Source organism: Amphiprion ocellaris, chromosome 10, assembly GCF_022539595.1.
Source record: "Amphiprion ocellaris isolate individual 3 ecotype Okinawa chromosome 10, ASM2253959v1, whole genome shotgun sequence".
Taxonomy (NCBI): Eukaryota; Metazoa; Chordata; class Actinopteri; family Pomacentridae; genus Amphiprion; species Amphiprion ocellaris.
The window spans coordinates 135640-162052 of NC_072775.1; the positions used below are offsets into that span (position 1 = coordinate 135640).

A 26413-nucleotide genomic window follows, 5' to 3' on the forward strand; every position below is an offset into this window, starting at 1 on the left:
AGGAGTCTGATGGACCATGAATAGAAACTGTTCCTGAGCCTGTTTGTCCTGCATTTTGAGGATCTCAGTCTCTTCCCTGATGGCAGCAGGCTGAACAGCTTCTGGCCAGAGTGTGTTCTGTCTGCCCAGATCTTTTTCCCTCTGCTGATGCAGCGGGAGGTCGTGATGTTCTCCAGAGGGGGCAGAGGACAGCTAATGATTCTCTCTGCTGTCCTGATAACCCTCTGCAGAACCAGACAGTCACACAGTAGGTTCGGTTCGGTTCGGTTCGGTTCGGTTCACTTCAATTCAATTCAATTCAATTCAATTCAATTCAATTCAATTCAATTCAATTCAATTCAATTCAATTCAATTTTATTTATATAGTGCCAATTACAGTCAAATTGTCTCGAGACGATTTACAGAACCCATATGCCTGAACCCCCAGAGCAGCCCTAAGGAGACAGTGGCAGGAAAACACCCTTTTAACAGGGAAAAAAACCTCGAGCAGAACCCGGGTCTTTATGTGGGGGGAACCATCTGCTGCTGGCAGGGCGGGTTGAGAGGGACAGAAGAGGTAGAGAGGTAGAGATAGAGGGATGGAGGTAGAGGGATGGAGGTAGAGGGATAGAGGTAGAGAGGTGGGGGGGGACACAAGCACCATAAAACACACAGTTTGACACATGCATGATAAGACAGACGATACATACAAGTACAACTAACATGGAAACTGATTATAGTTTACTGCTATGGCAGTCTAGGCCTATAGCAGCAGAACTCGGGGCAAACTAAAGGGACGTCAAGAGGGGAAGTCAGTTGTGCAAATGAAAACACCAGCTGACCCCCTCAGGGTCCCCCAGTCAGTCCTAACTATAAGATTTGTCAAAAAGGAAGGTTTTAAGCCTGGTCTTAAAATTAGAGAGGGTGTCCGCCTCCTGAACCCAAACTGGGAGCTGGTTCCACAGGAGAGGAGCTGATAACTGAAGGCTCTGCCTCCCATTCTACTTTTAGAGAGAAGTTACAGGTCACTTCTCCAAGTAAGCCTGCAGTCTGAGAGCGAAGAGTTCTGCTAGGATAAAGACATGATAGTACCATTATCAGGTAGGTCTTTAAGATATGATGGAGATTGGTTGTTAAGAGCTTTATATGTCAGAAGAAGGATTTTGAATTCTATTCTAGATTTAACAGGAAGCCAATGAAGAGAAACCAGTATAGGAGAAATATGATCTCTCTTGCTAACTCCCGTCAGTACTCTGGCTGCAGCATTTTGGATCAGCTGTAGATGTTTCAGAGAGCTATTGGGACAACCTGATAATAAGGAATTACAGTAGTCAAGCCTAGAAGTAACAAATGCATGGGCTAGTTTTTCTGCATCACTCTGAGACAGGATGTTCCTGATTTTTACAACATTTCTCAGGTGGAAAAAGGAAGTCCTACAGATTTGTTTTATGTGTGAGCTAAAGGACATGTCCTGGTCAAAGATAACACCGAGGTTCCTCACAGTAGTACTGGAGGCCAATGTAATGCCATCCAGAGTAACTATATGCTTTGAAAGCAATTCTCTAAGATGTTTGGGGCCAAATACAATGACTTCAGTCTTGTCTGAATTTAGTAGTAGGAAATTATAGGTCATCCAGGTCTTTATATCCTTAACACAATCTTGCAGTCTAGCTAGCTGATTAGTTTCATCTGACTTCATAGATAAATACATTTGAGTGTCGTCAGCGTAACAATGGAAATTAATACAGTGCTTCCTAATAATATTGTCTAAGGGAAGCATGTATAATGTGAACAGTATTGGTCCTATGACAGAACCCTGAGGAACTCCATGATTAACCCTAGTATGCTCAGAAGAGTCATTGTTGACGCGCACAAACTGGAACCTGTCTGATAAGTAGGATTTAAACCAATCCAGTGCTGTCCCTTTAATGCCAATACAATGTTCTAGTCGCTGTAATAAAAGTTTGTGGTCGATTGTATCGAATGCTGCACTAAGGTCCAATAAAATAAGTATGGAGACCAGTCCATTATCTGACGCTATGAGAAGGTCATTAGTAACTTTCACCAGAGCTGTTTCTGTGCTATGATGCACTCTGAAGCCTGACTGACCCTCTTCAAACAAGCTATTCCTTTGTAAATGTTCACATAATTGATTTGCAACTGTTCTTTCCAGAATTTTGGAGAGAAATGGGAGGTTGGAAATTGGTCTATAGTTAGCTAAAACATCTGGATCTAGAGTGGGCTTTTTAAGTAAAGGTTTGATTCCAGCAACCTTAAAAGCCTGTGGTACATAACCTGTTACTAGAGAGAGATTAATCAGACCTAACATTGAGGAATTAATTAAAGGTAAAGCCTCCTTGAACAGTCTAGTTGGGATAGGATCTAAAAGACATGTCGATGGTTTGGATGTAGAAACTATTGAAATGAGTTCAGAGAGATGTATGGGAGTGAAAAATTCTAAATATCCATCTGGTCTTACAGCCAATTCTAAAGCATCTGTACTCGATGATACATCTGTGACATTTGCAGGAAGGGCCAGATTCATTTTTTCTCTAATCGTCATAATTGTATTTGTAAAGAAGCTGATGAAGTTGTTACTGCTCAAAGCTAAAGGAATACAAGGTTCAACAGAGCTCTGACTCTTTGTCAGCCTGGCTACAGTGCTGAAGAGAAACCTGGGGTTGTTCTTGTTTTCCTCTATTAAAGATGAATAATATGTTGTCCTGGCATTACCAAGAGCTTTTTTATAAATTACTAGACTATTTTTCCAAGCTACATAAACTTCCTCTAAATTAGTGGAGTACCACTTCCTTTCCAGCTTTCGGGATGCCTGCTTTAAAGTCCGCAGCTGGGAATTCTACCAAGGAGCAGGTCCTCTCTGAGATAGAACTTTCTTTTTTACAGGTGCAACAATATCAAGTGTTGTACGCAGTGAGGCTGCAGCATTATTAACAATATAATCCACTTCTGTGGGGGTAAAATTATAATATTTCCCTTCCATTATATCAGTAAGTGGTGCTGGACTAAATAGAGAGGGTATTATTTCCTTAAATTTAGTCACTGAATTGTGAGACAGACATCTACTGTAATGATATTTATTCTTAACTTCTATACAATCTATTGTTGGAAATTGAAATGTTACCATAAAATGGTCAGAAAGAAGAGGGTTCCGGGGAAATACCGTTAACTGTTTGATTTCTATGCCATAAGTCAGAACGAGGTCAAGGGTATGATTAAAACTATGAGTTGGTTTATTTACATGTTGAGAAAACCCAATTGAGTCTAATATTGAATTAAAAGTAGTCGTAAGGCTGTCACTGTCCACGTCAACATGAATGTTAAAGTCACCCACAATAATGACTTTATCTGAGCTGAGCACTAAATCAGATAAAAAGTCTGAGAATTGAGATAAAAACTCAGAGTAAGGAGCAGGAGGACGATATACAACAACAAATAAAACGGGTTTCTGAGCTTTCAAATCTGGATGAGAGACACTGAGAGTAAGATTTTCAAATGAACTGTAACTAGGTTTAGGTCTCTGGTTCATTTTTAAGCTAGAGAGGTAAATTGCTGCCACTCCTCCTCCTCGGCCTGTGATTTGAGGAACATGAAAGTTAGTATGAATAGTAGGAGTTGATTCATTTAGACTAACATATTCTTCCTGCTGCAACCAGGTTTCAGTCAAACAGAACAAATCAATCTGGTTATCAGTTATCAAATCATTTACTAACAGAGATTTAGACGAGAGAGATCTAATATTTAACAGACCACATTTAATTGTCCTGTTTCTTTGCTCAGTTGAAATAGTGGTATTAATTTGTATTAGATTTTTATGGTTACTATGTCTTTTGTTTATTTTTGAATTGTTTAATTTATTGAATTTTGGTGGTCGGGGGACAGACACAGTCTCAATAAAGCTAACTGAATTACTGGAGGGTGACAGCTGAGAGGAAACTGCAGAGAGGTGTGGAAGACTACAACTCTGCATCCTGGTCTGAACTCTGGGTTGTCATGCTTTAGGAGTTCTAATAAAATCAGCCATATTCCTAGAAATGAGAGCTGCACCAGCCAAAGTGGGATGGATGCCGTCTCTCCTAATCAGACCAGGTTTTCCCCAGAAAGAGCTCCAATTGTCTATAAAGCCAACGTCGTCTGCAGTACACCACATAGACACCCAGCGGCGAAACGATGCCATACGCCTAAACATATCATCGCTGGTCAGATCAGGCAGGGGTCCAGAGAAAACTACGGAGTCCGACATGGTTTTGGCAAAGTTACACACTGATGCCACACTAACGTTGGTGGCGTAACCGGGTGTCATTACCGCCGACATGAATAACAGTCTTACTGTATTTACGATTATCTTTAGCCAGCAGTTTCAAATTTGCTTCTATGTCGCCCGCTCTGGCCCCTGGGAGGCATTTTACTATGGTCGCTGGTGTCGCCAGCTTCACGTTTCTGACTACGGAGCTGCCAATGATCAGAGTTGGTTTCTCAGCGGGTGTGTCGTTGAGTGGGGAAAAACGATTAGAAACGTGAAGCGGTTTGTGGTGTGCCGGAACAGCGGGCTTGAGCTTAGGACTACGTTTCCTACGAACTGTCACCCAGCTACCCTGACTTCCCGGCTGCTCTGGAGCTGCTAGTGTACGGCTAGCAGAAGCTACACTAGCAGAAACTACACTAGCAGCTATGCTATTGCGGTCCGCACCGGCTAAGGGGGCCTGGCTAACAGCTAGCGGGGTGTTTTCCATGGTGCGGAGCCGCGCTTCCAATTCAGAGAGCCTCGCCTCCAAAGCTACAAAGAGTCTGCATTTATTACAGGTATCGTTATCACTAAAGGAGGCAGAGGAGTAACTAAACATGTGACACACTGAGCAGGAAAGAGAAGGAGAGGAAGAGGGAGAAGCCATGCTAACTGCTAAGTGCTAGGCTAGCGGACAGAGATAACAGATTAACTTAGAATTAAGTACTGAGAAGGTGCGTGAAGAAAACGAGTGTATGTTACGATGCAAATATTACCGCTACACAGATTTAATGAATCTCAAATTAGATGGAGTGGATAAGCTACAACAGTCACAGAACACAACACAGCGCTACAACAGGAAGTGACGCAATACGCTCACCGTAACGTCCGACGTCAGCAGGCAATCTCAGCTAGTGATGTTACGCTCGAGCCCAAGTCAGCACAGACTCTATGGTGGCCCGGTAGAAGGACACCTGCAGTCTCTCCTCCAGGTGGTTCCTCCTCAGCACTCGGAGGAAGTGGAGTCTCTGCTGTGCCTTTTTAACCAGTGCTGCTGTGTTGACTGTCCAGGTGAGGTCCTCAGACAAATGAGTCCCCAGGAACTTGAAGGAAGCCACTCTCTCCACACAAACCCCGTTGATGGACAGTGGAGCATGGACACCCTCATGCCTCCTGAAATCAATGACCATCTCTTTGGTCTTCTTGGTGTTCAGCTCCAGGTTGTTCCTGAAACACCACCCTGGCAGCTCCTGTATTTTCTCCTTGTACGCCGTTTCATGACCCCCCGAGATGAGGCCAGCCACAGAGGTGTCATCGGCGAACTTGATGGTGGTATTTCTGTTAGTTTTAGCTCATATTTTGGTCATATTTCCACGACTCACCTGTTTTATTTGAGAGCTGAAGATGATGAAAAGAAAACTTTCAGATCCTGCACAAGTGGACGGGTCTTGTCGTACGGCTCTCTGATGAAAAGAAGCCAAAGCGAAAAGCAAAACCTCAACAAACACAAAGCAGCTTGGTTTGTTTTCTTGTTTTTTTGCTTGTTTGTTGGGGTCTAGTTTCTATAAGTTTATTGTGGCAGCACTGAAACTCATCCTTCCGTGGAAGCACAACATTATTTTTATTACTGGCACAAAATCTTTGAAACACTAAATATTAGAAAACAGATTCAAAAATAAATATTAGAGTTGGATAACAGAGTCAGAAATGACAGGACCAACAACAGGACCTGACTGTGTCTGACTTCCTCTCATAAAGTCCTCCTGTTCAATCCTCCTGTGTAAAACCTCAGATCAGAGCAGGGGGCGCTACTGACCTCTGGTGGACACAGGCGGTAACAACAGTATTATTATTATTATTATTATTATTATTATTATTATTATTATTATTATTATTATTATTATTATTATTATTATTATTATTATTATTATTATTAAAGGCAAAGCTGGCGACATTACAGATGAGCAGCACGTAACGTAACGTAAAACTATCGTAATTCTATTATGCTAAAACGTGGTTTTATGAGACTCAGAAGAATCTGCAGTATGAACCAAAATCTATTTAAGGACTACTAGCTTGTCGAGTCCTTCAAATTGTGTTTGTTGTCACTATACGTTTAAAAATGAACACGTTCTAGCTAATATACAAATGCATTCATGACCAGAAGTGTTAGCCGAGCTAGCGGAAGTGCTAACGAGGGTTCGCTATGACACACACTTCCGCTAGCTCGGCTAACCCTTCCCGTCACTCCAGGGATGTCGTTTTAGGTTCATAAATAGCCAAAATATGGATTCATTTTTCGTTTGGGATTGACAAAGACGAGAACAAAAATATTCAGACCAAGTGGAGCAGCTAGCTAACGCTTATTACAGTTTCTTTACACTTTCAAAATCAGATTTTTGAAATGTCATTTTTTCGTTAAACAAATCACGACTTTTATTTTGGAAGAGATTTCTGGAAAGGTTGTTTATCCGTAATTCCGCTAACTTGACTGAACGTGGGCTGCAGTTCCCGTTATTTAAACATCAATATGATGTATAAATGCAGATGGACTTCATATATTTCACTATGCAGACATTTTTATTGATGTGCAGTATATTTTATAAACATAAACATATTTGATAGAAATATTAGAAATGGATTTCTGTTTCCTCATAATAATTTAGTTAATGCCTTGAAATGTTCATCAGCGATTCATCGTTAGTGTGAAACCTTTACTTTGCAGCTATATTTTTAAAAATGTTGCTCATTTTAAAGGAAGACATGCGTGGTGGGTCACAAAAGACCCAGTTTGAAGAAAAGTGTGCCAGTAGATTGATAGGGATGGGATATCGGGGCCTTCACAAGACCCACCGAGCTGGAGCTCGATCTGTAGCCCAGAGATGAGATGCCACTCCGGGCTGTGAGTGAGAATATTTCTCGGTGTGAAAAAAAGATCCATAAAAGAAAAAAATACCACTGAGAAGTGTGAATTAGCTGTACCAGAAGACGCTACGCAAGCTCTGGGTGTGCGTGTGGCCACAGATCGGTGTGGAAATAGCTCCAGAAGACCCAGCGGGCGCGAGCTTCATCCTAACCCCAGAGCTGAGATGCCACTCCAGGTTGTGAGTCTGAAGATATCTTGGTGTTGAAAAGGAATTCAGAAAAACAATAAAAAAAATACCACCGAGTGTGTGTGAATTACGTGGAGCCAGAAATAGATGCAGATGTCCCGATGAAGAGAGAATAAAAAAATTATTTATAAAAAAAAAAAAAAAAAAAAAAAAGTCTGAAAAAATGCACGAAGAATGCACTGGGATACCAGGGTCCCGAAAGGTTTGCAGGGATACCAGGGGCACGAAGAATGCATTGGGATACGTGGGGTGCAAAGCTGCACTGGGATACCAAGGGCACAACAAGGTCTGCTCGAGCGCTTTTCCCTGCTTTGCTTCCACTCTCTCTGGTCACACACCCCGGACCGCGGGGTGGGAAGCTTAAGTGTGGGTGAACAGGGTGTCCTAGAGAGCCTGGTAAGCCGGGCCTGTCCCAGTTGGAGTGTATGGCGTGGGTGGACAAGGTGTAACGGAGAGCCAGGCATGGCGCTCCTGTCGGTCCGGGAGATCCAGTCATGAGTGGAGTTGTCCAGGCTGCTGAGAGCCGGGCCAGCCCTGGCATGGACGACGCTTAACTGTCTGTGTTTATGTTTCGGTCTATGCATCAAAGGGTTAATGTTCCCCTTTCAGTTTACGAGTGAGCAACTAGTTCTGTTTAGTTCATACAGTCAGCCTGGCTGCAGCCTCTCAGCAGGAGTCTCCTACAAACTATCAGCAGGATGGCAGGTAACATCAGCCATTTTCATTGTTAGTTATCTTTGCATCTTGTCATGATCATAGAACACTTGTTTAATCAGCTACTGTCTCTCCCGTGCTCTTTTTAGTGTCTACACTCTCAGATCAATACAGCCCACCTCCAGCAATATCATCATCCTCCTCACCAACCCCCTCAACAGAAGCTGTTAATGAACCTCATCAGGTCAAACACAGACTGCCCCTTTGCTCTGGGGGTCAGGCATATGGGTTCTGTAAAGCGTCTTGAGACAATTTGACTGTAATTGCGCTATATAAATAAAATTGAATTGAATTTACAAAGATATGAGGTGTGGAATCATGATCTGGTTTGTCATGATTCCATGTTACATTCTTTATGAATATCTGTTGCTACAATTCAGCCAGTTATATTGTCAGGTATGTTTCTGTATGGTGTTTCAAATTTGTGCTCCATGTGCCCCCTTTAACTTTGAGCACCTGCCCCTCCACAGGTCTGCACAGCCTTGGCCACCAGGTTTATTTCTGAAGGTTAAAAATGATTTATTTGAAACAATAGAAAAGCAAGACTATGTTTGTCTCTGTTCTTCTTCTTTTCCTTTTGGCTTTTCCCTTTAGAGCCGATTATCTGCTTCCATCTAACGCTATCCTCTGCATCCTCTTCTCTCACACCAACTACCTTCATGTCCTCTTTCTCTACATCCATAAATCTCCTCTCTGGTCTTCCTCTAGGTCTCCTGCCTGGCAGTTCAAACTCAGCATCCCTCTCCTTCTTCTGTACATCTCCAAACCATCTCAGTCTGGCCTCTCTGGCTTTACCTCCAGAACATCTAACCCATTCCTCTCCATGATGATCCTATCCATCCTGGTCACTTCCAAAGATAACCTCAACATCTTAATCTCTGCAACCTCCAGCTCTGCCTCCTGTCTTATAACGTAAATAAACCAACTCATAGTTTTAATCATACCCTTGACCTCGTTCTGACTTATGGCATAGAAATCAAACAGTTAACAGTATTTCCCCAGAACCCTCTTCTTTCTGACCATTTCATGGTAACATTTCAATTTACAACAATAGATTGTATAGGAGTTAAGAATAAATATCATTACAGTAGATGTCTGACAATTTGGTGACTAAATTTAAGGAAATAATACCCTCTCTATTTAGTCCAGCACCACTTACTGATAAAATGGAAGGGAAATATTATAATTTTACCCCCACAGAAGTGGATTATATTGTTAATAATGCTGCAGCCTCACTGCGTACAACACTTGATAGTGTTGCACCTGTAAAAAAGAAAGTTCTATCTCAGAGAGGACCTGCTCCTTGGTATAATTCCCAGCTGCAGACTTTAAAGCAGGCGTCCCGAAAGCTGGAAAGGAAGTGGTATTCCACTAATTTAGAGGAAGTTTATGTAGCTTGGAAAAATAGTCTAGTAATTTATGAAAAAGCTCTTGGTAATGCCAGGACAACATATTATTCATCTTTAATAGAGGAAAACAAGAACAACCCCAGGTTTCTCTTCAGCACTGTAGCCAGGCTGACAAAGAGTCAGAGCTCTGTTCAACCTTGTATTCCTTTAGCTTTGAGCAGTAACAACTTCATGAGCTTCTTTACAAATAAAATTATTACGATTAGAGAAAAAATTTATCTAGCCCTTCCTGCAAATGTCACCGATGTATCATCGAGTACAGATACTTTAGAATTGGCTGTAAGACCAGATGGATATTTAGAATTTTTCACTCCCATACATCTCTCTGAGGGTTAGGGTTAGATTAGGGCTAACCCTAACCCTCATATATCCTGGGAATTCATTGTATTCTTCAGGTAATAAACCTTTAGTGGTACCTGGCATTATAATGAACAAGAAATTGAAGAAACAAGGGTGGTCTGACCATTTTATCATGACTGTCAGGGTTAAGATGGCTTCTGACTTTCAACCAAGCTATTTGCCTAATTAAGGTCTACATTTATAAATTTATCACTGCAAGTTAGACAGTGTGTGGAGATATTAACAATAATGACCAATACAATGGTAGCAGTTTTAGTAATCATAATATTAATAAACTTTTAAAATCAGGCTGATTGGATCTTATCCTGATCGGTAAACTGACCTGTTTGAGGATCGTCAACGAGAACAAAATAAACCGACAGAAACAGTCTTTGTTGTCCCAAACCTTTTATTTACTGCAGCTCCCAGAACAGATCACTGACAGAAAATGGTGCCACTTCAAATCTCCTTGAAACAACCCATCATTACTTCACAATAATTTATTGACCACAGTAAGAGTCTGCAGGATTCAATCAGACCTGCAGACCAGAGGTTGTGACTGACAGCAACACCATGAGGCTAACAGGAAGTCGTTCATTTTCCCCTTGTGTTATTTTTACCAGCTCCTGCTTTGTCTGGAAACAAAGCTGCCCAAACATCCCGACCCTCTACAGCTCAGACACGACTTCTGATCAAACATGAGTCATGAGAAGCTGGACAGCCTGCTTCATGTTGTTGCTGCAGCGGTTTATCTGCTGCATTTTACTTTATTGCTCTTGTTTTTGTCTCATTACAGAATCAGAGTTTGTCCTGGAGTAGCGCAGCCCCTCAAACCTGCCTGTCGACAAACAGCTTATGGCTTCATAAAAAGCTTTTTAAAGCATTTTCAGAAAGTAGAGTTCTTTTTAAAAATGTTCCTTTTTTTAAAAATCTAGAAGCTCTCTTGGTAAAGACTGTAATCTTCAATGTTAAAAAGGTTTCACGCTTCACATTGATTTACAAAGTGTTAAGAAGTAGAAAAGACCAGCTAGTGTTAGAGGGAAAGAAAAAAAACTACAAAAACAGCTACTGAACATGACTGGAATGTGTTTCATCCCTAACAACATGGTAGTTACAGGAAGTGAGGACTAGAGACATAAAATGGGACTGTGACACCAAAAACCCACAAAATGTAGTGTGTTGTAACGACTTCTCCAACATCTACACATCAGTTACTGTCAGTATTTCATCATCTTAGTGTTATGCTCAGATTTCATCCCATACGGGGTCATTTACACGTTAAACAGGGGCACAGAAAAGATGTTTATCTGCAGCTCTGGCAAAAACAAGAAAGAAAATGCTTTCATTTGGCTAAGCATGTCAAGGTGTGCGTGAGATGATGTGGAAAACACACGGAGATTATTTCTGCTGTCAAAAAGAAAAAAAAAGGGACAGTGAATAAAGAGTTACTGACGATTAAAACAAACTCCTGGAGCTCCACGGGAATAAGACGCCTGATCTGTTTAACCCTCTGTGAGCCAGACGTTTGGAAAAGTGGGAGTCTGATCTGGTTCACACAGGGTTAAAAATGCTTCTATCCCTCCTGAATCTGCAGGGACCCGTCTAATCGCTGGTGTGTTTAGGGGTAAAAGAACTTCGGCACCGTTCATGGTGTCCTCATTAACGTCACAGTTCAAAGAGCTGAAGTTTAACTTAGTCGATGGTCTTGCAATCAAATGAGAAAATACTGAAAAAACAAAACACACACACACACACACACACACACAGAAGGAGAGTCAAACACAGATCTAACATCCTGACACTACGGCTCACAGAGAGGAATGATTAGCAGAAGATTAGATCACAAACAGACACCACAGCGTTCTGAGTTCCTGTGGCTCATCCTGGAGTCCACACACTGAGTGGAAACTGAACTGAAAACCTTTGCATAGAATCTCCATCGCTGTGGAGCTGATTCTCTACATTAGGAAATAATTCTGCAATAAAGGGGCGCAGATTCAGAGAGAACATTAACAAGAATTTTGTTGCCTCCGTCAGCAGGAGACATTCTGCAGCGTTCACAATGAGGTTTGTGATTTTTAAAAGTGTGAAGCTTCTGAACCTATAAACACCAAAGTCTGTTATGAAACTACAGATTTGAGTTCAGATGTAGACTTTGGCTTCTTTTCTTTTAACTTGGCATCAGAATTTCACTCCAGGAGGCCAAATGACGTCACTGATAAAGTAAATGTAAGCTGGTTTGACGTGATGGCTCTTTCAGATACAAGACTCTGGTTAACCGGCCGAACACATACACGCGCACGCACACACACACATGCACGCACGCACACACACACAATTAAAACACTCTGAACTAAAATAGAAAAAGGTCTCCAAGAAGAGAGAAAGAAGAAGAACAATGGAGGGTAGAAACAGGAGTACCGCATTAAAAACAGTTCATCCGTCGTCTCACATTAAACTAAAAGGAGTCAGAGGGAGGACACGGGGGGGGGGGGGGGGGGGGGGGGTGTCATGACGACTCAATCGTTTCTCTGGAGGTGGAGAGATGCATCATTGCACTGAGCATGCTCAGATGGTACTGATGCAGCCGTCAGTGGGTCCTAGCTCCGTCACCGTGGCAACTGCTAAAGCCTCTACGTTTCTGAGGGAAAAAAACAAACAGGAAGTGGTTCAGTTTTCACCTGAGCAGGTGGGAGTTTATCACACTGGAAGCTGTAACTGTTACTGACTGAACTAATCAGAGCCGACGTGAGCTATGCCAATCATGATTCAGTCTGATGACGATGGTTCATGGTGGGTTTTTGGAGACAAACATGCAGACGTGTTGTTTATTACACAGAACTAAATGTTCGAAAGACGTTCTCCTCATGATGCAGCACCAGAAAGCTTTCATCTGAGAACTATTTAAGAGATACACAGCACATGCAGTCATTGAAAAAACATTAGACCACCCCTGTTTTCTTCAGTTTCTGTTCATTTTAATGCCTGGTACCACTAAAGGTACATTAGTTTGGACAAATGGTGGGTTTTTGGAGACAAACATGTTGATAACAACAAAAACAGCTCATCAGAGTTTAATTTCAGAGCTGATATCAGATATTTTCCATGGTTTTCTTGATAATAATCAATCATCAGTAGCTATGACATTGTTCTGACAAAAACAGCTTTTAGGATTCCATGTTTTCTTTTCTGTCTGTTTTAGTCCCATGATCCAAACAGGAGTTAGTACTGATTCATAACCATTGTTTCTGATGACTACAGTCATGCGTCTTGGATGTTCTCCACCAGCTTCTGACATTGTTCTGCTGTCACAGCAGCCCATTCCTGTTGCACTCATTCAAACTAATCTGCTTTGTTTTTGGGCTTGTGGTTCTTCATTTAGCGTCTGATGATCATCTGTCAAACAGCCAAAGTGCAGCTGACTATCAGTTCCACAGTGACAGAAGACTTTCTTACCTTGGGTTACATAATGTTTCATCACTTCTCATCACTGAGCCACAGCCACAGCAGAGCTGCCCGAGTTCCTCACTGGTCACAGATTTAATCTCTAAAAAATCTTCTTTGTATTAAAGCTACATGTTTCATTTTTTTCTTGAAAATTGTCTTTTAATTCCTTAAAATAGCTTAAATGTACATCTACTCTTTACCCTAGAATCTGCAGATCTGTGAAGTCTCATCCTACGACTCAAACACTATCAAACTACTCAACAATGGCAGCTTGTAATGTTGGAGTAATAGGAAATAATTATAATATCTAATTATTCTAATGATAGGGAAAGCTTCACCCTGCAAGTTGGCTGGATTGATTCTTTAGTTTACCTGTGGGCTCATCCTGAATCTGTTCCTCTGCTGCTGCAAAGAGGAAACACAAATCAAAAAACATGGAAAATCCCTCAGAAAGCCTCTGAATGTACATTTATTCACACTTAAAGCTGGTTTTGCTCTTTAAAAGTTTAACAGACTGTGTTTACCACCTTCTTCTGCTGCCTCCTCTATTTCTTGTGCTGCTGCTTCTTCTGTCTCTGTGGAGAAGAAAAAAAGTAAACCATTAACAGCTGCAATCTCCTGAACATAGATATCACATTCTTCCAGTCCACAGACAGCAGACGTCAGCAACAGCTGGAGCACTCCAGATGTTCAGCAGGACCCAACACCTCGGTAAGGTATCTGAAGAGCAGGAAAATGATCCTGGAGTCTTCTCTAATCTCCGTTACTGAGGTCAACCTGCCTCCTGAACTTCAGTCTGTGCTTAAAGTTTTGCTGTCAGAGCGACTGATAAAGTTTCTTTATCTGCTGGGCCTCAGACTGACCAGTTCTAATCGTGATCCTGAGAGGAAAAGGAATCACAGTGCATTACTAAAGTCATTTATTAAACTGACATTTTTCTTTTCTAATTGTGTCCGATGAGAGAATGGTTGTGTCCGCTGTGAGGAAAAAGCTCTTTTTGTGAGGTCACCCTGCATCTTTAAAATCCTTAATCTTTTCAGAAAGGCACTGGAGTTGTTCGAATCACTCCTTTTCTAGCAAAACCTTAGAAGTGCAGGACTCGCTACCCTTGAAACCAAATTCCTGTGTCGTGCAGGAGTGCTGTATTAATCAGCTTTCTGACTTCAGTCATTTCCAAACCCTGCACAGCCCGTGCATATTGTGGCATTCTTGATTTTCCAATTACTCCTTTTTTATATTCTATAAATGAATGAAAGACAGAAACATTTATTTTAGTTCTTTCATCGGTTTGTTACATGTCTTCTGGAAATAGAATTAAATCTGTTGGATGAGAAATAAACATCCAGCAGCTTAAATGATGAGTTTAGTGATGTCTAAACTTCTATAAAAACATCCTCACTCTCCATCGTCACAGTCAGAAACTGATCTCCACCAAACACCACCCATCTGCCTCTTCATCTCCCTTCTTCTTACCTGGTTCTGTCTGCTCCTCCATTACTTCTTCTTCAGGAGCTGCCTCCTCTTCAGCCTGCTCCTCAACAGCTTCTTCTGAAGGAGCTGCCTCCTCTTCCTCAGCGGGTTCCTCAGCAGGTTCGTCTGCAAGTGCAACCTCCTCTTCTTCTGCTGCTGCTACATCTTCAACAGCTTCTTCTGTAGCCATCTCCTCAGCAGCCTCTTCTACAGGTTCCTCCGCAGGTTCCTCTGAAGGAGCAGCCTCCACCTCCTCCTCTGCTGCTGCTACTTCCTCTACAGCTTCTTCTAAAGGTTCTGCCTCCTCTTCAGGCTGCTCCTCAGCAGCTTCTTCAGCAGGAGCTGCCTCCTCTTGTTCAGCTGGCTCTTCGACAACTTCTTCTGCGGGATCACTGTCCTCCTCTCCAGCCTCAGCTGCCTCCGCCTCCTCCTCCTCCTCAGGTTCCTCCACAGCAGCAGGTTCCTCCACTGCCTCCTCAACAGACTCTTCAGCTGCAGCCTCCACCTTCTCTCGAACCTCCTGAGCTGCAGGTTCTTCTTCAGCTGCAGGTTCTTCTTCAGCTGCAGGTTCTTCTTCAGCTGCAGGTTCTTCTTCAGCTGCTGGTTCTTCTTCAGCTGCTGGTTCTTCAGCCGGAGCACCCTAATCGAGCAACATTTTCAAAAATGAGTAACAGCAGTTGTTAATGTCAACTAGATGCTTTTGACTCTTTGCTTTGGTGTCATGTACTTCTTTAATGTTCTGACACCCTCTTAAAATAAAGGCCTAAATCATTTTATCAGAAAATACAAAAAACTGAACCACGCTGAACCTTGGTCGAGGCCGTTCTACCATCAAGGTATTATCATATGATGTGTTAAACTGAGGATGGAGGGGATTTTACCAGAGGTGGCCAGCATCATAAGGAGACAATTTAGGCAAAAAATAACCATCCATCCATCCATCCATTATCTATACACCACTTAATCCTCACTAGGGTCATGGGGGGGCTGGAGTCTATCCCAGCTGACTCAGGTGAAGGCAGGGGACACCCTAGACAGGTCACCAGTCTGTCACAGGGCTACATACAGAGACAAACAATCACTCTCACATTCACACCTACGGGCAATTTAGAATGATCAATTAACCTCAGCATATTTTTGGACTGTGGGAGGAAGCCGGAGTACCCGGAGAAAACCCACGCATGCACAGGGAGAACATGCAAACTCCATGCAGAAAGATCCCGGGAAAGCCGGGACGTGAACCAGGGATCTTCTCGCTGCAAGGCGAAAGTGCTAACCACTACGCCACTGTGCAGCTGCAAAAAAACAAAAAACAAAAAAAAAACATTTTAGCCAAAAAAAAAATATTATTTTAGGAAGATGACAACTTGTTTCATGTGTAAATATTCAGTGTAAACTACATACTAAATGGTAAGTCTACTTAACAGAATATGGTTTCTGTCATTTACTGACATACACAGATATCAGATAGATCTTTCCACCAGCTCAAGTTGTCGAATAACCTTCAAGTTACAGCTTCTAATTCTGTACACAAATGACAGCAAAAACTAGAATAACTTATTAAAAGACAATGTTTGCAGGAGGCAGATTCAGGGTCTAACATGGGCTGACATTTACTGTTTTATTAGACCTGCAGCAGGAACATCACAGTAGTGAGCTAATGAATCACATATTTCACCACACAGTACCACAAACACATTTCAGTCTACTAGTGTCATAAATCAGGTATGAAACCAGGAGGTAATTATGTTGAAATGCACAAAAACAAAATCCACATGCCTCCTCAGCAGGTGCATCCTCCTCTACAGCTAGCGGCTCCTCCTCCAGCACCTCTGGATCCTCCTCAAACACCTGGAAAGGAAACCACCACCAACACCTCATTAGTAGGTTTACATGAGAGTTTGTTCAATTTGAAAAGGTTCTGTATAGGAGATTCAGAGCCCTGGGATGTCACTAGAGTGTAGCATCTCAGATCCAAATCAACGGACGTGTTGCCTCTCCTATTTGCAACCAGAAAACTTGTGAGAAGCAGCAGAAAAATGCACTTTCAAAAGCAGAGACTTGCAAGCATTAAAATGTACCAACATTTATGCGTGATAAAAACAGAACAGAGAAGTTCCTGTTAGAACACACAAAAAGAGTGACTTCATTTTCTGCTATTGACGCTTTTTGCTGCTACATTAACGCTGGACGAAGTTCAAGATATTGTGTACTGCACTTTTATGTGGCTCCAAAAATGAACTGAATACGAAGTTTCTTGTATAAAGTATCAAGAAAAATGTGAGTCTTGATTGGACACAGTTCCGCTAATGGTCTTCTAGAGCAGTGGTTCCCAACCTGGGGTCCGCGCCCCCCCGGGAGGGCGCCAGACATCTGAGGGGGGGCAAAGTTTTGTCTGCTCTGAGGCTGTGATGTTATAAAAAAACAGATATTTACATTCTGGATAAAATCAGAGTAACAGACTCACTGTGTCATCACAAGTCCACCTATAAAACATTTTTAAAACACATTTATTTGGTCTTTCTTCAGGTTGGCTCGTAGTTCATCCAGATTCATTAGTTTGTGTTACAGTTAGAAAATTACTGACGGGAACGATGTCTGAAAAACGCAGAACAGGTGAAGATTCATCAGTACCTAAAAACTCCGGCTATACCTCGAGAGTTACCTTAAATTTGGTTTTATTAAAGGACAAGACAGAATTATGTTATTTGTAGTGAAATGCTCGTAAATGACAGCATGAAGCCAGCGAATTACGGCGACGTCAGGAAATAAAACACATTTTGGTAAGGTTGGAAAGATATTCACAAATTCGGACTTCCGGCATCAATAATTCATTAAATATATGTTGTCTAAACATAAACGATGCCTCTTTTCCATCGTTGTAAGGTAGACAATGTACTACAAGCCCAGTTTAATCAAAAGTAGCTGCAGAAATAACACTGATGTCTATGAGCAGCCGGTTGTGCGACGAGTGAACAGGGACCGTCTGCAAAATGCAAAACTGCTGCAAACAGCGAAGAGACACAAATATTCAACAAATTTACTGCTCCTGCTGGTCATACTACAACTCTTGGTTTGATATTACATTTTTTTCATAATTTTAAGGATTTTTTTATTGAAAAAAAAATCAGTAACTTAACTCATGCATTGTAGTGTCACCAAATTTACTGCAGCCATAAACTCTCTCCTCCTCGTCAGAGTACAACTCTTGGTTTGCCATAAAAAATGTTTTTTTTTCATAAGCGCCCCCCAGCCCCAGCGGGCGCTTATGGAGGGGGCACCAAGCCAAACAGGTTGGGAACCACTGTTCTAGAGAATAACCTGGTCAGTACTAACCTCGGTCGTCTCCACAGGCTCTGGTTCTGGTTCAGGTTCTGGTTCTGGTTCGGGCTCAGATGCGACCACCTCAGGTTCAGGCTCTAGAGAAGAAGCAGAGAGTTTAACAGAATCTCATTTCTACTTTATACACAGACACACCTCCTGACTTATAACACTGATGACTCCAGATATCACTGGTTCTAGATTAGATCTTCATATATAGCGATAACGTACCTGGAGGTGGAGCAGAGGTGTCTTCTGCCACAGCAGCTTGAATAACATCTTCCACTGGGACAGGGTCAGGCTCAACAATAGCTGCAGATGGAACACAAGAGGTTCAACAAACAGGAAGTCAGTTCATTTCTAAAATTCAGAAGCAGACACAGGGTTCCCGCTCTTTCCCTGAAATGATTTTCCACTACTTTTCCAGGACATTTCCAGCCACTACAGACACGTCATCACGTCAGACACTAATACATTCCCATCCCCCTCATTCTTTGGAAGTGTTCTTTACTACAGCTGTAACTTGCATTTACCCAGATTGTTTCTATATTTATTACTCAGACATTTGATGTGCAGTCTATGGCTATAATTTATCTATGAAAAATAATTATGACAAATGTATCATAGAATAATGCAAACACACCCACAGATTACAGCGTAGCGCTTCACTAGCATGACAAACTGGAGTTACAGTGTTCAACTGGACAATTCCAACTCAACTTTCTCTTCCCTCTTACTTTCTCTGGTGCAATTCAATTAAAAATATTTGTATATTTTCAATAAATCACTGAAAAACTATTTCCTTTGTTTCATGTCAGTTTACTGCACAATTCAGATTTTTTACACATCTGGCACCTGTATTTCTGAAACATAATTAAAATCAAAATCACTGCCAAAATACCCAAGAAAATCATAAACTGTAATAAATATAACTATCAAAATAAAACTTTATCCTGCAGTGCAATAAGGTCAATATAAAACAATGTCATTCTAATAAAAATGCTCCTCCAAAAAAGTTGCTCAGTTATTTTAGCTGCTTGACCCCTGCTAGCGGTTCAAATGAACATGTCAAGTTCCAGTCTTCTCCTCTTCCCTGTGCTCTCTGTGCACATCTCACTCTGTTGACAACTACTTTTATTGGAAATTAACGAGATTAAGTCGACATGAAAAGTGGTTAATCTGTCTAATTTCTTCTCTCCATCTATCTGTGCACATAGTCATACAACAGAATTCCTAATGTTGTTTTCATTCACTTATTTCTGTCAGACAGTAAAACAGGTGTGAACTACTGAGTGAAACGTGGTCCATTCAGATTACCTGTTAAACTCCCGCTGTGCTGAAATCACAGATGTTGCATCTCGCAGCTCACAGCCAATCAGGAAGCGACACGCCCACTAGAACTCTACTCTGCTGTCACTCCACGGAGGACAGAGAGGAACCTGTGGCCGCCCACGGGACAGAAAACCCTCACACTGGTGGACCAACACTAGCCACACTTTTCAGCTAACAGTCACTAGTTTTGTCTCCAGGCGATCAGTCCTTAACGGGGTCTGAAAACTTGCTAAACGTAGCGACAAAGTCTGCTGGAAGAACTGGGATGCAGAACTGCTGGAAGCGGAAACGCAGATTTGATTGGCTGGTAGCGTCACGTGGGGCGCTGCGCCGACTAGAAGCAGAGAAGCGCTATTACATATATATTATTATATGTAATATATGCCTTAATGTTGCCCAGAAAATAAGGAGACAACACACATGCATGCGCTTAACTTTTAAGGCGTTTGCATTGACAGGGGGAGGATAAATATTTTTCCAGGATAAGTTCACCGATTCCATTACATCTGACCTTTTTTTTTTTTCATTTTCCATGTTTTCCATGACTGGAAAATTGCTCAGTCATTTTCCAAGTTTTCCAGGACGCGTGGGAACCCCGAGACTTCACTACAAATAACATAATTCTGTCTTGTCCTTTAATAAAACCAAATTTAAGGTAACTCTCGAGGTATAGCCGGAGTTTTTAGGGACTGATGAATCTTCAACTGCGTTTTTCAGACATCGTTCCCGTCAGTAATTTTCTACCTGCACACAAACTAATGAATCTGGATGAACTAGAAGCCAACCTGAAGAAAGCGTGGAGAGAAGTTGAAAGATCAAGGAGGTGTGGCCATCGAAGCAGCAAAGGATTTTTGAAGAAAGACCAAATAAATGTGTTTTAAAAATGTTTTATAGGTGGACTTGTGATGACACACTGAGTCTGTTACTCTGATTTTATCCAGAATGTAAATATCTGTTTTTTTTATAACATCACAGCCTCAGAGCAGACAAAACTTCGCCCCCCCTCAGATCTCTGGCGCCCTCCCGGGGGGGCGCGGACCCCAGGTTGGGAACCACTGCCTTACGACATTTTACAGCCTTTTACAGCCTCAAGAGTGTTAAAAACAGACTCAATATAAATGAGCTTTTGGCATTTGTAGCGCAGTATGTCTTTTCAAGACCAACATCAGCAGACTCTATATTTCCTAATGTCAGACCGGGTTTCCTGTACGTTTTCTAATTAACTGCTTACATTCAACTTTAAATGCAGTTTAATGAGTCAGCAGTGTGATAAACTTCATTCACACCCACAGCGCGATACTGGATTAGACCTGAGTTGGGAGTCAATTTGTCAAACAACCGTGTTTCACAGATAAAGGTTTGAAATGAATCAGAATCTAAATGAATGTTGTAAACTCCTGACCTGGATCATTGGCACACGTTTAAATGAATTATAGTCTGATGAACCCACCATGTTCAAACAGATGGACTCCTTTTAATGTGAATGACCATATTTAAACAGTTTGATATGAATGAATCCACTATGGATCTGTGTAATATCTGCGTCTGAAGGCAGTGCTAGTGAAAAATCGATTTTCCTGCAATAACCCTAAAAGTGCCTAAAAAAAGACTTTTAGTGAATGTTTTGTTAAAACTGTCCTCATCACACATGAATGGAATGCTTTTTCAAAAACACAATCTTTAAAACCTATTAATTATTTTATCAATTTCTCAGAGAACAAAGCAGGCAGGAACCCAAAATACACAAAAAATGACAAAGGCTCACATTACTGATGATCAATCCAAAAGTATGAGACAGTTGAAGGTTCAGAAAGTTATTATTGTTGTTCTGTATAATGGGTTTTATTCCAACTTCCAGATCTGAGTTTTACACATTTCTGTTATGATCTAGAGTCTTGAGCAAGATACTATGAGGAATAGACAAATAAAATAAAGTTATACTCTAAGTGTGTTTACCAATGAATAGATGGACTTAACTAGTTTTCTTAAATGACTGACTCTCAATGATTATCTGAGAGGGCCAGTAAAAAATAAATTCAGCTGACTCTTAAGTTTAAAAAAAAAAACATTTTTATCAAGTTCTTCAGCTAGCTGTTAAAATAAAAGTAAATTTCAGAGCACTTCAGTTATAATCCTCTTCTTGAGACGTGTCCAAAGTCCACAGCTTTGAAACAGACAATCGTACAGTTTCCGGTAACAAATACCTCCAACAGCTGATTGGTGATCTGTATCCTCTTTATCGACTAGCAGCATGTTTCTGTGTGGATATAAACATACTACCTTCTGGTTCTGGTTCTGGGTCAGCGGCCTCCGCTGGGGCGGCGTCTTCTTCACCGCGAGACGAGACGACGACAGCCTTGTCTTTGAGTCCTACGTGAGACGATGCACAGGTAGTTGGCAGGACATAGATGCGTACTGTACGAGTGCAGCCACTGAATCAGCTCATTATCAGAGTACATTCAGTGATTGTGAACATAGAGGGGATAAACCAGATTATTGGACAATTCCATATGCACTAAATAGCCAAATTGCTCGTATTGCTGGACCCAAGTAAAAGTTTATTTCATGGAATACTGGCAACGTCATTTGCACAAAACGGCTTGGGTTTCCTTTGCTTTTACTTTAAAGTGGATTCTACTATTTTAGAACCGAATGCTGAAACATTCTGCTTCATCTAAAACTGACAGAAAACACAACTGTAAAGTTCTACACAGTTTTCTTCAGCTCTAACCCGAACATGAAAACAACCAGAACGAATGACTCTCCTGCTGTGTTCTTAGAGTAATCAGAGCACTTGGAGTTATGGCCTCTGATCCTTAAAGTGCAGACAAACAGGCTGAGAAAGTTTTTACCAGTGATCCATCAGATATAATAAAGCTGCTCACGTGCACTCTCCCGCCCACATTTATTCTTTTTTTTTTTTTTGTCTGCATTTGTTCTCATTGTTTAACTCCACAAAAGAGGTGTCAACATTGTATTGGAGAAAGAAAAATCCTTCATAACAGCAATTCAGGATCCCTCAGGAAAATATACTCAGTCACCTCAGGAAATTAACCAGACCTTCTATAATTATTACCAGAGTTTATACTCAGCAGCAGCTAACCCAAACATGGAAGATATTCATAATTTTCTCAACAATTTAAACATGCCCAAACTAACGTCAAATTACAGAGACATATTAGATGCTCCATTGACTATGAAAGAATTACAATGTGCATTAGACAGTATGCCAGCAGGCAAGGCACCTGGTCCTGATGGTTTCCCTGCTGAATTTCTTAAACATTTTTGGTCAATGTTAGCACCCCTTTTCTTCAGGACAGTGACAGAGATTAAAAATAATGGTTATATCAGTCCACACATGAATACAGCTGCAATTAAATTATTATTGAAACCAGACAAAGATCCTACGCTTCCCTCTAGCTATCGACCTCTGTCATTGATCAACACCGACATCAAAATTATCTCAAAAGCTCTCGCCTCTAGGCTGGAGAAAATCATCCCGTCAATAATTCACAGCGATCAAACAGGATTTATAAATGGCCGACACTCCACCAACAATATCAGAAGACTTCTAAATCTAATCTCTTTGACGCAACGCCACAACAAAGAAGCTATTGTTATGTCACTGGACGTAGAAAAAGCCTTTGACAAAGTTAATTGGTCCTTTCTCTTTGCTGTGCTCCACAAATTTGGCTTCGGAGAATCGTTTATCCAGTGGGTATCAGCTCTGTACAACTCACCCAAGGCTACAGTCACCACTAATGGGATCACTTCACAAAGCTTCAGTCTGCAAAGGGGAACAAGACAGGGATGCCCACTCTATCCCTTATTGTTTGCGATCTTTATCGAACCATTAGCAACAGCTGTACATCAGAACACCGATATCAAAGGTATCTGCGCTCTGGAGTCTGAACATAAAATTAACCTATACGCAGATGACATTTTACTTTATCTACAAGAACCTAAAACTTCAGTAAAGGAAGTATTTAACCTCATCACAACCTTCTCGCGTCTTTCAGACTACTCCGTCAACTGGTCAAAATCAATTATATTACCTTTAACAGAAAACTCGTGGAATCCCGCAGTCCAAAACTCGCATTATTCTTTTCCTACTGGCAACATCAGATATCTGGGCATAAATATTTCCTCCAAACTCCCAGAATTAGTTCACCTGAACTTCACTCCACTTTTGGACAAAGTCTGTGATGATCTGAGGCGTTGGAACAACCTCCCCATCTCCCTTTTGGGACGAATAGCTACAGTCAAAATAAAAATATTACCTAAAATCAACTACCTCTTCTCCATGATTCCATTTAAACCCACATCAAAGTGGTTCCAATCATTAGACTCCGCTATAGGTAAATTCTACTCAAAGAATAAAAAGGCTAAAATCAGTTTGACTACCCTCCAGAAGAATAAATCCGAAGGGGGACTGGAGGCTCCCAACTTCATGTATTATTATTTATCCAACCAAATACAATATCTCACCAAATGGATACATCCACATGAAGAATATAACTCCTGGCTAGAACTAGAACAGTTAGATTGTAACCAGATCAAAATCTCTGACCTTCCCTTTATCACTTCTGCCCTTAAACATCACTCCTGCTTCAAGAACCCTATGATCGCTTCCACCTTGTCTGCTTGGTGGAAAGCACTGGAAATCACAGGCTCCCAATTAAAACCCAGTATACTCTCCCCAATCTGGCACAACCCTGATTTTGCAAACAACAAAATAGCTCTTTATTTCAACACGTGGGCAGAGAGAGGAGTCACTCACCTCCATCACCTTCTGGATGATAACACATTTAGGACATATATAAACTTATCCAAACATTTGAAATAAGAAATAGAAATTTTCTTCAATACCTACAGGTAAAGAAGACGATTACAAGTAGAATTCCATCGCTTCAGACTACTTTACAGCCAACGGATTTACAGCCACCTGAATTTGTCGAATACATTGTGAAACTGTCTCCAAGAAATAAGAAGAATCTCTCAAAAATTTATAGTTTACTCTCAAAGACACACTCTATACACCTACCAACTCAAAAATGGGAAAAAGACGTATCCAAATCTTTTGACTCTGATTTTTGGACCCAAATCTGTGAAAACACATTTAAAATGACTAAAAACACCTACTTACAATTGATCCAATTTAAGGTGCTTCAAAGAACGCATATAACGCAATATAAACTGTATAAAATGGGCTTCTTGCGCTCAGACACATGTACGCAATGCATCCAAAACATGACGGACACTTACTTTCACGCTCTGTGGCTTTGTACACCTGTCTATCAATTCTGGGTAACAATCACGCAGAAACTCTCCAATATTTTGGACTGCGGGATTCCGCATTCCCCGAACGTTTGCCTAATTGGCGATCTAACGCAAACAGCCCTTCCAGACATTCATATCCAACCCACACTTGCAGCTATCACCATTGCCAAAGAAACTATTTTAGTTAACTGGAAAGATAAGAAAGCCCTCAACATCATCCATTGGCTGAACCTCCTCACAGAACACATTTCACTAGAGAGAATATCTGCTATCAGAAAAAACCAATTAGACTCCTTCAAAGAAAAATGGTCTCCATTTATTAAATCAATAAATATTAATTTATAGCCTCCGTTTGTATGTGGGCGTATGCCACCTCCCTCATAAAAAAGTTGTAATTATTATTCTGTCTGTGTGTATGGTCTGACTTCTCTCTGCTTTATTTCAGTTTATTAACCCTCTACCTTTTTAAGTAGGATGGCACCATGGACTTCAAGGCTGTGTGCATACACTGGTGGTGTCCCTTCCCTATTGCTCTTGGGGTTGCTCTCTGGCTCTGCGGGGCCTGCGTGGCTCGGGCCCCTCTGCCTGGGGGTGGGTGTCCCCGGTGTCTCTCCCTTTGAGCCCTGGGTCTGCTGGGTCTGTGCGCTCTCCTGGGGCCTTGGGGGTGGCGGCGGCTGGTCTCTTCTGGGGCGCCCTGGCTGGCCCTGGGGTTTGGAGTGGGTCGGCCCTCCGGTCGCTCCCCTGTCCCTTCCTGCTCTGCTTCCCTCCTCCTCCCTCCTCTCCTGCCTGGCCGCTCGTCCTCGTCCCTCTCCCTCCCCTGGAGGGGGTGGGGGCCCTCCGCTGCCTGGGGGTCTGGCATGGGGGCCGGGTGGTCTCTCTGGAGGGGTGGCTCTGGCTCATCTGGGCACAGGCCTTGGTACTTGCCTGTGTGCCGCCACTGGAGATTAGTTTCTGCTGGCTGGGGGCTTCTGTCCGGGCCTGGTGCTGTCCTGGGGAGTAGTGGGGTGGGTGGGGTCTCGGTGGTGCTGCGGGGTGGGCGCCCTGCATCCTGGACGTGCCGGCTCCGGGGTGGGCGTGGGGGCTCATGGCCTTTGCTTCCTGGTGGTGCGGCCTGGTCCTCCCTCTGGGGCAGGGTGCTGCGTGCGGCTGGCCCGTGGTGGGGCTACGGCGTCTGCCGGGGCGCTGCTCTAGCGCTGCGACTTCTGGGGGTTTTGGTGCTGGCTGGGCCGGTCGGGTTCGGGTGGGCCCACCTCGGCCTCTTGCCTCCGGGCTCTGGGGGCCCTCTGCATCAGTACCGGTGGTCTTACTACCTGTCTCCCCCGCTGCTCTGTCCTCATGGGCCGGATCCACACCAGACTGCCTCTTACTGTGCACTTCACATACTTCACACATCACTGTATATAGTTACTCTTAGGCACATATAGGGACACAACAGTTAGGGCCCCGAGAGCAGGTGGGGGCGGGAACGATGGGCTCTGTGGTGGGGCCGATGGCAGGGCTTTACGGCCTTGTCTCTTCCCCATCACCCTCGTGTTTGCCTCCCCTGCTCTCTAATTTCTTTTTAATGCACCACACACACTCACACCTTGGTCGGTGGGCGGGTCGGGTGGTGGGGTTGGGGTTTGGGTGGCGGGTGGGTCCTCGTGCCCCGGGCCACCTGGGTCGGTCTTGGCGCGCAGGGGGTGTCGGTAGCTGCTCCCTCTTGTTCTCCGGGTTCGTGTCGTTCACGGTGGCCCCGGTGGCTCTCTGGGGGTGCCGCCCTGTGG

The 26413-nt window shown here is 42.5% G+C and overlaps 1 protein-coding gene across 7 annotated transcripts in view; it reads right to left on the minus strand.

The window, feature by feature from the left end:
- The window catches only part of asph (aspartate beta-hydroxylase), a 65369-nt gene that overhangs the window by 14468 nt on the left and 24488 nt on the right, over positions 1-26413 (minus strand). For 4 of the 7 annotated variants that reach the window (XM_055014565.1, XM_055014566.1, XM_055014560.1 and 1 more), the window contains 7 exons: positions 21648-21741; positions 18267-18347; positions 18051-18133; positions 16494-16565; positions 14718-15354; positions 13772-13819; positions 13617-13649 (listed from right to left, as the gene is read on the minus strand). In XM_055014565.1, coding sequence (XP_054870540.1) covers positions 13617-13649; positions 13772-13819; positions 14718-15354; positions 16494-16565; positions 18051-18133; positions 18267-18347; positions 21648-21741 — 1048 coding nt within the window. Of the gene's footprint in view, positions 1-10188; positions 12439-13616; positions 13650-13771; positions 13820-14717; positions 15355-16493; positions 16566-18050; positions 18134-18266; positions 18348-21647; positions 21742-26413 lie in introns of those variants that run through there. The other 3 variants (XM_055014563.1, XM_055014562.1, XM_055014561.1) reach the window with 3 other exon arrangements.